At 64.2% G+C, this 14722-nt stretch overlaps 3 protein-coding genes across 3 annotated transcripts; 1 reads left to right on the top strand and 2 right to left on the bottom strand.

Moving 5' to 3' along the window:
• Positions 1-1306: 1306 nt before the first annotated feature.
• Positions 1307-4138, bottom strand: LOC310914268 (sulfotransferase 2B1-like; the record flags this gene model as incomplete). Its single annotated transcript, XM_083870314.1, has 6 exons — positions 1307-1711; positions 1896-2076; positions 2799-2893; positions 2969-3095; positions 3246-3454; positions 4000-4138. 6 exons carry the CDS (start codon positions 4136-4138, stop codon positions 1596-1598), a joined length of 867 nt encoding a protein of 288 aa, XP_083726440.1. The 3' UTR covers positions 1307-1595.
• A 1019-nt stretch (positions 4139-5157) lies between these two features.
• DPEP1 (dipeptidase 1) lies at positions 5158-10487 on the top strand. The gene is made up of 10 exons (XM_083870411.1): positions 5158-5382; positions 6564-6696; positions 7196-7328; positions 7403-7553; positions 7641-7710; positions 7948-8124; positions 8291-8375; positions 8451-8526; positions 8673-8808; positions 9328-10487. Exons 1-10 carry the CDS (start codon positions 5270-5272, stop codon positions 9514-9516), a joined length of 1263 nt encoding a protein of 420 aa, XP_083726537.1. The 5' UTR covers positions 5158-5269; the 3' UTR covers positions 9517-10487.
• CHMP1A (charged multivesicular body protein 1A) lies at positions 10392-14595 on the bottom strand. The gene is made up of 7 exons (XM_083870413.1): positions 14503-14595; positions 14303-14322; positions 13726-13803; positions 13364-13510; positions 12213-12341; positions 11933-12120; positions 10392-11811 (listed from the first exon to the last, which is right to left on the bottom strand). The coding sequence occupies exons 1-7, from the start codon at positions 14507-14509 to the stop codon at positions 11790-11792; spliced, it is 591 nt and encodes a 196-aa protein (XP_083726539.1). The 5' UTR covers positions 14510-14595; the 3' UTR covers positions 10392-11789.
• Positions 14596-14722: the final 127 nt, after the last annotated feature.

Below are 14722 nucleotides of genomic sequence, written 5' to 3'. Positions count from 1 at the left end.
GCCATATCCGCTGTGCCACGTGCCCTGTGCCATGTGCCACGTGCCATCCATCGTGCTGTGCCGTGTGCCGGGCACTGTGCCACCCTGCTGCCACATGCTGAGTGCCACTGCTGCCAGCATGGTGCCAGCACCACCTGGCAAGGTGACATCCCCAGGGGCGGGGCGTGCCCAAGGCCACCACAGGGACTGAAAGCGGGCCCTGGCACAGGGAAAGTGAGCCCTGGCACAGCCTCATGGGGTAGGGGCCACCTCAGAGCTGCCCTGCAGGTGCCACTGGGCTGGGCTGCAGGATGCTGGGTGCCAGGTACAGGTGCCAGGCTGTCCCCATGCGGGTGTCACTGACCGGGATGGCCCTGCTGGCCCTTGGGCACTGCTGGCAGCACAAGGGGGGACAGTACCTGCACCCCCATTCAGCACCTATTTATAGTCCTTGATTCATCATCTCCTGTAAGGCGGGATCACGGATGTTGCCGTGGAAACCCAAACCTGCCGCCTGGGAGGCTGCGGGGAGGGCCAGTCCCGCTGCGGGCAGGTCCCCAATCCATGGGGATAGATGGGTATCTACCCCAGGGAGGGTGCAGAGGGACCCCACAGGGCTGGGAGTGTCCAGGGACACCACTCTGGGTTGTCCCCACGGGCAGGAGGGGCTGGTGGAGGTGGCAGGGCTGACAAGGCTGGCAGAGGGGACAGGAGTGTCAGGACATGGTGCCACTGTCCCACAGTGGAGGGTCTCACCACTCCCCTCTCTCAGCCAGCCCTAGCCAGGGGTCCTGGTGGTGCCAGGGCCAAGCCCCACCCTGCTCACTCTGCAGGGGCAGGGTAAGGAAGCCAGTTAATTATTGACTGAGCCTCTGCTTGCCGTGGGAACTCCATAGAGCAATTCCTTGGAGCAGGAGTGGGGCTGGGGGTGCTCCCTGCCCCGGACACCCCAGGGTGCTGGGGAGGGTGGAACAAACCCCTCGGTGCAAACACCCCAGGAGAGGAGATGGGCAGGGGGAGCATCCAACCAGGGCAGTGGGGACAGGGGCAGTGGAAGAGGATCCGCTCAGAGGGAGGCTCAGGGGTGGGGGGGCTGGGTCCGGCTGGAGGCTCCAGCTCCGTGTCACGAACTCTGCTGGCAATCCCTGTCCCCACACAGTGACCCCGCCCGAGCCTGGCACCCGCCCCGGCCCGTGCTGGTCATTGCCCCCCGGGCGTTGATAAGGTCCCTGAGGATTCGTCCCCACCCCGGCGCGCTCCTGATAACAGCAGCTCTTCCCGCTGCCGGCGCTGCTTCCCTCCTCACACTCGTGGGAACAGCACAGCCTGCCCGGGAACAGCAATAAATATTTATTTCCGCAGGGAGGGATGGGCGGAAAGGGAGGTCACGGCCACGCGCCCCTGGCGGGGACGGCCACAATGTATGGCCGGAAAAGCTCCCTGTCCCCAGGGAGGTGGGATGGGGCCACGGCCCCCCATCAGCTCCCCAGCCCCATGGGAACCCCTGGTGCCAGGGTGACACAGGGGGGGTTTTATGGGGTGCCTGAGGGGTCCTGTGCAGGCTCTCCATGAGGTGGATCTCAGCAGGTGAGGGCTCAGTGTCCCCCCAGACCCCTTCAGGCCATGGGCCACTGTGTGGGCAGCTCCACGTCCCCCATCTCCTCCTGGTAGCGACGGTTGAAAAGGGCGTTTTGCTCGGGGGAGAAGTGGCTGCGCCAGTCCCCCACCACCCCTGTGGGACAGAGGGGACAGGGGGTGAGGGATGCTGCACCCCCAGCCCCCACTGCTGGGGGGGGATCTGGCTGTGCTGGGGCCATCACCAGGAGAGGGCTGCTGGCAGGGGCTGGAGACACCCGGGATGGGACGGGATGGGATGGGAACCCTCCCTCCCCAGCCCCTCTCCCAAGCCCCCTGACCTTTGCGCATGAAGCGGCCCTGGCTGTGGTCCATGATCTCGGTGGGGATCAGGGAGTAGTTGGTCATGGTGTTGTCCCGCATGGCGGAGAAGCTGCAGTGCTGCTCCAGGGCTGCCACAGTCCCCGGGGCCAGCGGGCACCCCAGGAAGGTGCTGAGGCGCTGGGCTGTGCCACGCAGGTCCTGGGGCAGGAGCACAGTCAGTGCTGGGGACCAGCAGGGACAGGGACAGGGATGGGGATGGGGACACAGCGGGGATGGGGAGACAGCAGGGATAGGGACAGAGACGAGGACACAGCAGGGACAGGGATGGGGACAGGGTTGGGCACCAGCAGGGACAGGGACGAGAACGGGAGTACAGCAGAGATGGGGACAGGAACAGAGCAGGGATGGGGACACAGCAGGGAGGGGGACAGGGATGTGGACAGGGATGGGGACAGGGTTGGGCACCAGTAGGGACAGGGACACAGCAGGGATAGAGGCACAGCAGGGACGGGGACAGAGATGAGGACACAGTGGGGATGGGGACAGGGACACAGCAGAGATGGGGACAGGGATGAGGACACAGCAGGGACGAGGATAGGGATGGGGACACAGAAGGGATGGGGACAGAGATGGGGACACAGCAGGGACAGGGACACAGCAGGGATGGGGACAGGGATGAGGACACAGCAGGGACGAGGATAGGGATGGGGACACAGAAGGGATGGGGACAGAGATGGGGACACAGCAGGGACAGGGACACAGCAGGGATGGGGACAGGGATGGGGACAGGGTTGTGCACCAGCAGGGACAGGGACACAGCAGGGATGGGGACAGGGCTGGGGACACAGCAGGGATGGGGACAGGGTTGTGCACCAGCAGGGACAGGGACACGACAGGGCTGGGGACACAGCAGAGCTCACCTGGTGCAGCTCCTCATAGGTGACATAGAGGATGTCCAGGAGGTGCCTCTGGCCCAGCCAGCCCTTGACATGGTCAAACCAGGAGCCGTAGTGCACTGTGGGGAGGTGGGGGGTGATGGGGGGCCCTGAGGATGAGTGTCCCCCCCGTCACAGACTCCCCCAGTCCCTACCTGTGCCCTCGAGGAACTGTGTCAGGAAGGCATCGAAGGAGCTGGGGTCAGGCAGGAACTTGGCCAGGTGGTGGAAGTGGTAGAAGGAGACAGCGACATCCTTGGGGTTCCTGGCCACGTAAATCACCTGGGGAAAGACACAGTGTCACCCCCAGAGCTGGGGGGATTCCTCTCTGAACCCCTCAGAAAGCCCCCAGTGTTTCCCTGGCTGTGGGAAGCCCTGTGGGTGTGGGATGTCCCTGCAGGGACCCCACAGACCCCTGGGGACCCCTCTCACCTTGGCCTTGCTGCGCTGCAGGGCGGGGGCCAGGACGTGGGCGGGCAGGTGGGTGGTGAGGAGCCGGGGGCTCTCGGTGTCCCGCAGAGCCTCCCGGCAGTAGATCTGCTCCAGCCAGGGCGCCCGCTCCCAGTTGGGAATGGTCTTGGCTGGGCGGGCATCTCCCAGGCTGTAGAGCAGCGTCAGGATCTCCTGCATCCAGGTGGTGCCTGCAGGGGCGCCTCGGTGAGCAGTGTCCCCTCCCCACCCAGCAGGGACACAGCGGTGGCCCCGCTCAGCCTGGGTGACCCTCACTGTCCCCCCCACCCCAGGTGGCCATCGTCCAACGGGGACCCACAAAACTGCTGCTCCCATGGGGTGTGGCACATCATGGAACGGCCCTGCACTGGCACGGGTAGCACGGATTGGCACAGCACGGCACGGCTCAGCCTGACCCTCCCATCCCATCCCATCCCATCCCATCCCATCCCATCCCATCCCATCCCATCCCATCCCATCCCATCCCATCCCATCCCATCCCATCCCATCCCCTCCTGTACCCGCGGCCGGGCTGGCGGTGCCGTGTCTCCTCTCCCCGAGCCCCCAGGGACACCAATCCAGGGCTGGGGACAGTCCTGCAGCAGGACAGGGGCTCGGGGGGCAGGACCAGCTCCGGGTGTGTCCCAGCCCTGCCGGCAGCTCCTGAAGCTCCCCCGGGGTCCCAGCCCTGTCCCGCCCCGTCCCCTCGCTGTCCCCGTGTCCCCCCATCCCTCACCCGATTTGGGGTAGGTGGCGATCAGCACGTCGCTGGGGCGGAAGGTGAAGGCGGCGGCGAAGGCGAGGGACTCCTGCGTGTGGAGGTGTCCGGGCAGGGCGATGCCCGCAAAGGTCTCGGTCACCTCCATGCGCTCCATGGCCCGGCCGGGCGGGACGCGCCGGGAGCCGTTTAAATAGCGCCGAAAGAGGAAGCGGCCCCGGCGGGCGGGGGGCCGGAACCCCCCGGCACATTCCTGCCGGGGAGCCGGGAATCCGGCCCTGCTGGGGCCAGCGCCGGGAGAGCGCTGCTGCCGGGGCCTGGAGACACCCGGGCTGGGCTGGGGTGGGCTGGGGTGGGTGCGATGGAATGGGATGGGAGGGGATGGGAGTTCCCCCTTCCCAGACCCACCGCCGCGGCCGGGAAAAGCGTGGGGGCCGCGTCACCTCGGAAGGAGGCCAGGAAACCCGAGGGATGCCAGTCCCACATCCATCGTCCCCATTCCTGGGAAGGGAGGAGTGGGTTCCCATCCTGGCACAGCCCGGGATGAGGTGTCCAGCTGGACTGGCCTTCTCCACGAGGCTCCATGCCATTCCCAGAAGCTCCACCAAGGCCTCCTGCTGGGAAGGACAGCACAGCTGGAGCCAGCGGGGATGCGCAGGATGGCGCTGCCTCAGTTTCCCCCCGGGAGGCTGCAGCGGGACCGGAGTGTGGGGGACCCAGGCACACACAGGGAGGGGCAGCAGAGCCCCACAGCACCGTGGGGCCGTGCCACCCCGGCTGCCCCCCCAGGGCATGTCTGTGCTCCGGCGCCGTGGCGGGGGGTGGCTCTGGGGTGGCCGGAGCCCGTCCCAGCCCCGTCACCGCACGCAAGCCGGAAAACTTAATTCACAACCACCGGAGGGACTGGCCGAGTGTCCCAGGGCCGGGTGAGCGGGGCCAGGGGTGTCGGGGTACCGGGGGTGCCGATGGATGCCGGTGCCGGGGAGGCTCAGGCGCGGATGGGACTGGCATTTTCCCAACCAAAAAAAATCTGGGCTTCATTAGACGGCCGGGAAACGTCCCCGCGGCTCGGAGGAGAGGCCCTGGCACGGCACAGTCACCGGGGCTGGGCTGGGGGAGGCCGCGGCCGGGCACTGCCAGGCGGGCACAGGGCACCCGGGCAGGGGTAACGCCGCATTCCTGGTTATTCATTGACCGTGGGAGGGGACGGAGCAGCGCGGGGCAGCCATCCCAGTGCCTGTGCTCACTCGGTGGTGGCAGGTCCCCCTTGTCCCCACAGCAGGAGAAGATGCCGGGTGGGAGCGTGTGGCTGCTGGTGCTGGCCCTGGCACTGCCCAGCACTGGACAGCAGCACCTGGAGGAGGCCGAGCGCATCATGACCGCCACGCCGGTCATCGACGGGTGAGCAAAGGTCGCCTGGCCCCGCAGCGTGCCCTGCTGCTCCTCCCCTGTGGGAAAACCCCAGCTGGGAAACCCTACAGGGGCAGCCCGGCGGGGGATCCCGGCCTGAGCACCCCAGGGCTGTGCGGGAACAGGGAACAGCTTTCCCAGGGGATCCCCGGCCTGAGCACCCCAGGGCTGTGTGGGAACAGGGAACAGCTTTCCCAGGGGATCCCCGGCCTGAGCACCCCAGGGCTGTGTGGGGACAGGGAACAGCTTTCCCAGGGGATCCCCGGCCTGAGCACCCCAGGGCTGTGCAGGAACAGGGAACAGCTTTCCCAGGGGATCCCCATGCCAGGCACCCCAGGGCTGTGTGGGGACAAGGCACAGCTTTCCCAGGGGATCCCCGTGCCAGGCACCCCAGGGCTGGGCAGGAATAGGGAACTGTTTTCTCAGGGGGTCCCCATGCCAGGCACCCCAGGGCCGTGTGGGGACAAGGCACAGCTCTCCCAGGGACCCCACGGGACCGCCCGTGCAGCCGAGGGGATCCCCAGCACCGCAGCCCTGTGGGGTTGGGTACCGGGAAGCCGGGGTTAGGCTGCCCTGGGGGAAGTTCCTGTTTAGTGCTGAGTGATGTCACTGCTCCCTTCTCGGGACCCTCAGGAGGCTCCAGTTCCCTTGCAGCGTTCCCTTGTGGGTCAGGGCTGTGCCATGGGGCAGGGAGCAGGCCAGGGGGGGCAGGGGCAGGATGTGGGGCCTAACCTGGACCCTGCCACTTCCCCAGGGGCACTGCTGGTGTGGGATGTGTGATGTGGTGACATCCCGGTCAAAGGGGAAGTTGGGCTGGGTCCCTGGGGAGTGAGCACTGGTGAAGTGTTGGGAGGGTGGACAGGAGGGTCCTCTGGGGGGTCCCACATGACACTGTCCCCTGGGAGTGGCCTGACTCCAATTCCTGGCCAGAACTGCTTGGGTGGCTTTTGGCTGAGGGGACAGGCGAGTGGACAAATGGATGGAGGGGGAATGGAGGATGGATGGATGGATGGATGGATGGATGGATGGATGGATGGATGGATGGATGGATGGATGGATGGAATGACTGCCAGATGAGGGGACTGTGTGTGGCCAGCCAGGAGGGTGGGCAGCCTGAGGGCGAGTGGGCAGAGGGTCAGGCCACTCCTCAGTCCCACCCTGTCCCTGCCCAGGCACAATGACCTGCCCTGGCAGCTCCTCTACAAGTTCAACAACCAGATGAGGCTGCCAGAAGCCAACCTGACCGTGCTGAACGATACCCACACCAACATCCCCAAACTGCGCCAGGGACATGTGGGAGGGCAGGTGGGACCACCAGGGCGGGTGTTGGGGGGGGCTCTGGGGAGGGCAGGGAGCATCAGGGTGGGCAGGGGCACCAGTGGGGACACCAGGGAGGGTGGGGGACATTGGGGTGGGCAGGGGCACCAGGGAGGGCATCAGGGTGAGCAATGGGGTTCTTGGCACAGCACTAGGACTGGTGGAGACAGTGGGGTGGGCAGCGGGATGGGCTGCAACATGGGCAGTGGGGTGGTCAGTGGGATGGGCAGTGAGGTGGACAGTAGGGTGGACAGAGGGGTGGACAGAGGGGTGGGCAGTGGAGTGGACAGTGGAGTGGGCAGTGGGGTGGGCAGCGGGATGGGCAGTAGGGTGGTCAGTGGGATGGGTAGCAGGGTGGGCAATGGGATGGACAGTAGGATGGGCAGTGGAGCAGGCAGCGGGATAGGCAGTGAGGTGGACAGCAGGGTGGGCAGTGAGATGGGCAGCAGGGCGGGCAGTGCCCGTGCTGACAGAGTCCCCGTGGCAGTTCTGGTCGGTGTACGTGCCCTGTGAGACACAGAACAAGGACGCGGTGAAGCGCACACTGGAGCAGATGGACGTGGTGCACCGCATGTGTGACCTGTACCCCGAGACCTTTGCCTGCGTCACCGACAGTGCTGGTGAGCAGAACAAGGCACCACGGGGGTGCTGACGGGCCGTGCCCACCCCAGCTGATGCCCCTGCCCACCCACAGGCATCGAGGAGGCGATCCAGAAGGGGAAGGTGGCCAGCCTCATCGGGGTGGAGGGTGGCCACTCCATCGACAGCAGCCTGGCCGTGCTGCGCACCCTCTACCGCCTGGGTGCCCGCTACATGACCCTCACCCATAGCTGCAACACCCCCTGGTAGGACCCCAGGAAGGGGGGTGGCAGTGCTGGCATGGGGGGATGTGGTCAGAGTGTGGCCACTCTGATGCTCTCCCTGCTCTGTAGGGCTGACAACTGGCTGGTGGATACCGAGAGTGAGAAACCTGTGCACCACGGCCTCTCAGCCTTTGGGAAGGTGAGAAATAGCATCAGCAGTGGTGTCAAGGAGCAATGGCAATGGTACTGGTGCCCACTGGCCCAGTGCTGCATGCAGTGTTCCATCCATCCATCCATCCATCCATCCATCCATCCATCCATCCATCCATCCATCCATCCTTCTGTCCCATCAGCCAAAAGCCACCCAAGCAGCTTCAAACATAGGGGACCCCTCCCATGCACCCCCCAGCCCCATCCCTGTCCCCTGTCCCTGTAGTTGGTGGTGGCAGAGATGAACCGCCTGGGCATGATTGTGGACCTGGCCCACGTCTCAGTGGACACCATGAAGGTCGTGCTGAACATCTCCAAAGCCCCCGTCATCTTCAGCCACTCGTCTGCCTACAGCATCTGCCCGCACCGCCGCAATGTGCCCGACGATGTGCTGCGGCAGGTGGTGAGTGTGGGGCACAGCTGGGGCAGGGCAGGGACAGAGGGGGGTCCTGGGGGGGCTGGGGGCTCAGGGCAGGGACAGAGGGGGGTCCTGGGGGGGCTGGGGGCTCAGGGCAGGGACAGAGGGGGGTCCTGGGGGGGCTGGGGGCTCAGGGCTGTTCCCTCCCCAGGCCTCCACGGGCAGCTTGGTGATGGTCAACTTCTACAACGCCTACGTGACCTGCAGTGACAAGGCCACGGTGTCTGACGTTGCAGGTGAGGAGGTGCCCAGGTGGGTGGGGGGTGGCAGTGACCCCCCCCCTGCCCTGCTGACCCCAGACCCCTCCACAGACCACATGGACTATGTGAAGAAGGTGGCCGGTGCCAAGGCTGTCGGCTTCGGTGGGGACTACGATGGGGTCAACGGGTAAAGAGGGAGATGGGGCAGGGTGGGATGGGACAGCGTGTCCCCACCATGGGGACATCCTGAGGGGTGGGGACGTCCCCCCTGCACCCTGTGTGGGCAGCTGGGGGTGCTGGGAGCGGCCCAGCTGTGAGCTGTGGGTGGCACAGGCTCCCCACTGGCCTGGAGGATGTCTCCAAGTATCCTGCCCTGGTGGCCGAGCTGCTGGCGAGGAACTGGACAGAGCAGGAGGTGAGGGGGGCCCTGGCTGAGAACCTGCTCCGGGTCTTCAGAGAAGTGGAGCAGGTGAGTGGGGCATGGGAAGCACAGGGATGTACAGGGCAAGAGGACACTTGGACCATGGGGACACAAGTGCCACTGGGAGCATCAGGAATGGGGATATGGGGACATGGCACAGGGACACTTGGGGCAGCAGACACATCATGGCATGTGGCACTTGGGGATTTATGGGGACACAGGGAGGCACAGGGACACAATGGGGCACTGGGATGTGCGTGGGATGGTGTGGGGTGGCACAGGGAGGTGCAGGGTGGCACAGGGAGGTGCGGGGTGGCACAGGGAGGTGTGGGTGGCACAGGGACACATGGGGCACTGGGATGTGCTTGGGATGGTGTGGGGTGGCACAGGGAGGTGCAGGGTGGCACAGGGAGGTGCGGGGTGGCACAGGGAGGTGTGGAGTAGGTACAGGGAGGTGTGGGATGGCACAGGGAGGTGCGGGGTGGCACAGGGAGGTGCAGGGTGGGTGTCAGAGGCTCTGTATGTACAGACCCCTCACAGCAGGACCCCACCCTGTCCCCACGGCAGGTGAAGGCGAGCCTGCAGGGCACAGCTGCCGACGAGACCCCCATCGCCTTCGAGGAGGTGCAGGGGCCGTGCAGAACCAGCTACGGGTACACCAAGAACGCCGGCACTGCCCGGCGCCCTCCGCCGGCGCTGGCCCTGGCGCTGGCAGTGGCCCTGGGACTGGCCCTGCTCCTCTCCGTGGTCTCTTAGCACCCGGGTACCACCGGGGGCAGAGCAGGGGGGTCCCGGCAGAGCCCACCCGGCACACCGGGGAGTTGTCACCTTGCCGGGAGTGACACATCCCGGTAACACCTGGCCAGGGCGGCAGCGGCGCTGCCTCCGCAGGATGCTTCCATTAATCATTAGTTAATTAATTGGCTACTTAATTATCTCCTTAGCAATTTCCTCTCACATTCAGGAACAGCCTGTCTTGGGAGCGGGGGCGGGAGAACAGGCAGGAGAAGGAGAACCATCTTCCTGTGGCATTCGGGATTTGGCTGAGGAACAGAGCCCGTGTGCCAGCCGGGCACGGGGAAGGGAGGGATGAGCACGGGCAGGGAATAGGTACGGCAGGGATGGGAACAGGGAAGGGAAGGCTGGACCCGCAGCCCTGCAGCCCCAGCCCGGGCAGTGAGGCTGCTGTGGGTGGGTGCGGTGTCACCTCGGTGCGGTGACAAGCCCGGGGTCGCCTCTCGGGGGCTCAGCTTGTCCCCACGAGGGATGGGGAATGGTGCAGGGAGCTGGGCTGGACCAGCCCTAATGGGGAAAGAGCTGGAGTGCAGCTGCTCCGAGCTCCTGCTCATTCTGGTCCCCCCGGTTCGGCCACATGAAGGGGACAAGTCCCTGCAGGAGTGGTGACAGTGGGAGAATGGGGATGTCTGTGCCCTCCAGAATCCCCTAAGCGGGTACCCTGAGCCACTTCCCAGCTCCTGGATGGGCACAGACTCTGGGAACAAGAGCGGTCCTTTCCTCCTCCTCAGCTCCAGAGCAGCCCCCTGGCAGCAGGTCCTGTCCCAGGGCAGGGGACACGATGGGACAATGGGGACCACAGCCCCCTGTCTGCAGCCACCCCCCAACACACAGCGGGCTGTTCAGAGATTGTTTATTTAAACCCACAGGAGGCCATGAACACGGTTTGGGGAAAAAAGAAGGCAAATAAGACAAGCTTAAAAAAAAAAACCCACCAATGAAACCACACAGAGACAGCCCAGGGAGAGGGACAGGGGACAATCTGGAGCCCCCAGTGCCATGGGGACACTGTGCAGGGAGCCAGGGGCCAGGCACAAATCTCCAGGGTCCCCCAGCTTCCTGTCCAGCCCATCGGGAGGTGGCACAAGATGCAACGCTCTGCTGTAGCCCAAAGCCACCTCCTTCTCCTCCTAGTGAGGAAGGCTCTGTGTCACCAGCCACACTTCCCAAGGCCACTGAACTCAGAAAAAAATAAACAACGCAGCGGGAAATGTTTGTGCCGGGGAGGCGACCCCCCTGACATCGCCCAGAGGTGAAAGTTCCTCCTGGGAGACCCAAAGGAAACGGCGCTTCCTTCCTGGAGAGCTTCCAGCAATCCTGCAGCTCCGCTGAGCCAGCGATCCTCCCGCGGGAGGGGCACAAACAGCTGCAGCCCCGGGGGAAGGTGACAAAGGACAGGGACCAGCAGCGGGAGGGGACACAGAGAGTTGCCCATGCCCCCAGCCCGGTGCCAGCAGGGAGGGGACAGAGGATATCCAGGGATGAGGCACTGGGATGGAGACAGAGCTGCTCCCGGGATGGTTTTGCATTCCCTGTCACACCCACCCAGCTGGGGGACATTTGGGGACGTGTCTGCAGCCACCAGAGCTGCTGCAATCCGCTCCCAGTGCTGGACACGGGTCCTCACTGGTCCAAACTGGGATAACCATCTCCAGCTGGCAGTGCCTGGGGAATGTGAGGACTGACACACACAGGGCCGGGCAGGGGGGGTGTTCCAAAGGGCACTTCGTGGTACAGGGCTGGGGGTGTCGGCCCGGCAGGACACGGAGCAGCAAAGGGCACAACAGGGATGGTGACAGAGAGGGAGGGGACACCCCGCTGTCACCGCCCCTTCCTGCAAGGCACCGCCCCCCCCCCAGGTGGGCACAGGGCCCTTCCCACAGCTCTGCCCGAGACTGGGAACCCCACGGCTTCTCCTGCTCCTCCCAAACAGCTCCTGAGGAACTCAGCCCACAGCTCAGCTCCGGGCAGGGACAGGGAACAACAAGAGGAGTTGGGGAGCAGCATCCCGAGACCAGGAAAATCCCCTTAGTGTTCCGTCAGCAGCGGGATGGGGGGGCTCTGCCAGGCACCCCCCCACAATCCAGCACAGCGTTCCTCAGCCACAGGAGCAGCCACATTCCTGCTGGGACTGCTGCCTGCTCAGGGAAGAGCTGCCACCCCCCTGAGAAGAGTCCCGAGGCAGGGGGGGCTGCAGGAGGGGTCCCAGATCCCCCTGCCATCCACAGGAGAGCTCAGTTCCTCAGGGCAGCCAGCCTGGAGGGAGAGCAGCACAGGGGAGCCAGGTCAGGGCAGCAGGAACAGGGAACTGCTCTGAGCCCCCCAGGGAGGGATCCTGGGGAGCCCTGGAGCCGTGCAGGGCTGGGACAGGACCCACCTCCGGGACAGCTGGTCCTCCTGGGAGCGCACAGAGCTCTCCCCCACGGCCGAGGCGCCCTCGGGCAGCTGGCTGAGCTGGTCCATGATCTCCAGCCCGTTCTCCTCGGCGATCTGGACAATCAGGCTGTCCACCTGCTCCTGAGGTGTGCTCAGCGTGGTGGCCGAGCTCATGGAGTCCTCCATCACCTGGGACAGACATGGCCTTGTCACCCTGCCCTCCCCAGAGACCCCTCCATGATCCCAGCCTCATCCCACTCTCCTGGGTGCCCAGCACTCACCGACGTGTGAACATCCAAATTCTGCACTTGCTGCTCGAATTTATCCATCACTGCTGACACCTTCTGCAGGTCCATGGAGCTCAGGGCCTTGTCCAGAGCCTTGGTCACCTGGGCCATGTTTTTCGTCACCTGCAAGAGGAGATTCCTTCAGGAATGCTCTGAGGGTTACACACAAATCCAAACATTGTCTTTGATGCCTTAAGTTTTAGCTTTCATGTTTTTCAGATTTTGTGTTGCCTAGGGCTGTAGATTTGAGCTTCATATTAAGAGTTAGTCAGCTCTGTCCACAGAGCAGGGAGACAAAACAAATCCTTTTCCTGCTGCACACCAAGGACAACTCTTACAAGTTTTCAGGTCCAAAAGCACAAACAAAGGTGGCTGAAGAGAGGAACAAGAAGGATGGGACTTCATAACGCAAAGCTGTAACTGGACAATTAAACCCCAATATGCAAATGGATCAAAACTTTTTAAAGTGTGAGACCTCATGACCTGTCACCCATTTTGTGACCATTTTGGGTCCATTTTGTGACATTTTGGGTCCCCTTTGGGTGTAGTCCTGCCCAGGCTCTTGTCCTGCCCAAGGTGTATCCCTTAAGACCTTTTAATAAATATCTACTTTATTTCCTTAGCTCTGCCCAGTCTCTGTTCCAGCTCAGCCTTCCCAAAGCATCACCCTGCTGCTATCCCAGGCAGGAAAACCCTGTTTGAGGGGGTCTGAGACCACCAGGAGCCCCAGTGAGGTCATTCTGGGGGACAGGGGAGCGTGTGGTGGCTGGAGACATTGAGAGGGGAGGTTCCATGTGGGGATGAAGCTCCCAAATCGCTGCTGGAGGCTCTTACCTGTCAACCTTCTGATCATTGTTTAGATATTTTTCTACTGGAGTTTCTCACACATTCAACATAAACAAAAGCAGATTGTTTTCATTCTCCTCTGTAATGGACTGCTGGGGTCAGAGGGGTGTTCCCCTCATCTCTCAATCTTTGATCAAATCCTATTTAAACCCCAAATCATAATAATAAACTCTCTCTCTTGCTCCTCACTCCAGCCTGATGGTGAGTGGTGCGTGTGGTGTGTTGTGACGGTGGGAAGCAGCGAGAGGAGAAGCTCCACGTGGTGCTGGAGCTCCCAAACCCCTGCTGGAGGCTCTTACCCCTTTCATGGTGACAGCAGTCTGCACCTTGGAGGCCACGGCGTCCACCCTGGAGGCCATCCTGAGCCAGTTGAGCCCCTCATTCTTCTTGCGGATGGCGTTCTCGGCGTACACCCGGGCACACTCCACGTTCTTCTGCTGCAGCGCCTGCACACCCACAGCCCCAGCTCAGGGTGGCAGGAAAACAGCTCTGCCGTGACCCCAGAGCAGGAATAAACCCTCCCCCGAGGTGCTGGAGGTGCCACATTCCTCCCTCCGCAGAGCCAGGAGTGGGATCTGCCCCTTTCCCGCTCCCACACGGTGGGAGGAGGGAATTGCAGTTGTCCCACAGCACTGAGCACTGAAAGGATGGACCCACCCACCTTTTTGACTTTGGCTTGCTCGGCCTTGGAGTCCTTCTCAGCTTTCTTGGAGAGTTTCTCCAGCTGCTTCGCCGTGAACTGCGGGAGGGACGGGACAGCAGCGGGGCAGGAGCAGGGACAGAGTCAGGGAATGGTCTGGGCTGGAGGGACCTGCCAGCCCAGCTCATCCCACCCCTGCCAGGGCAGGGATGCTTTTCCACTATGCTCCAAGCCCCATCCAGCCTGGCTTTGGACACTGCCAGGGATCCACAGCTGCTCTGGGCACCTGTGCCAGGGCCTCCCCACCCTCCCAGCCAGGAATTCCTCCCCGATATCTCATCTCACCCCGCCCTCGGCACTGGGAACCTGTTCCCCTTTGTGCCACCTGTCCCACCCCAGGCACCTCTCACTGGCCACGGCTGCCCGACCCTCTGCCCGCGGCACCTCCTGTCACCCCCGGGCCGGGGCCTCCTCCCGTCCCGGTCCCGCCGCAGAAGCCCCAATGAGGCCGAGCCCGCGGGCGGAACCGGGCCCGGGACTCTACCGGAGCCGGAGATACGGGGAGGAAAGGAGGCGGAAGGGCCCCCGCTGCTCTCACCTTCAGCTGGAAAAGCGTGTCTGAAAAGGAAGGAGAGCACAGTCTCAGCGACACGACCGGGACCGGGATCGGGAGACCGGCGACCCCGCCCACACATCCCGGCCACCAGTCCCGGCTACGACCCCTCTACCCCCAGCCCCACCCCTCAAGACCCGCCCCAGCCCCACCGGGAGGCCCCGGTACCGCCCAACCCCCGGTACCGTCCATCCTGCCCGCCGCCGCTTCCGGGTTCCGCCGCCGCTTCCGGGTGCCAACGACGCCTTTTCCGGGGTGCGCGCGCTGAATCTCGCGAGAGCTCCGCGGCCCAGGGAGGGGGGGAGCGGGAAAACTGGGGGGATTCGAAAGCGAAGGGGCGGGGCCACAGGGGCGGGAAGATGATATGGGGGCGGGGCTATGACGGGACTGGATCGCTATTGGTTC

The sequence above is a fragment of the Zosterops lateralis genome, assembly GCF_965231275.1.
Source record: "Zosterops lateralis genome assembly, chromosome: 12".
In the NCBI taxonomy this organism is placed as follows: domain Eukaryota; kingdom Metazoa; phylum Chordata; class Aves; order Passeriformes; family Zosteropidae; genus Zosterops; species Zosterops lateralis.
This window is presented reverse-complemented; position numbering and strand designations above follow the sequence as displayed.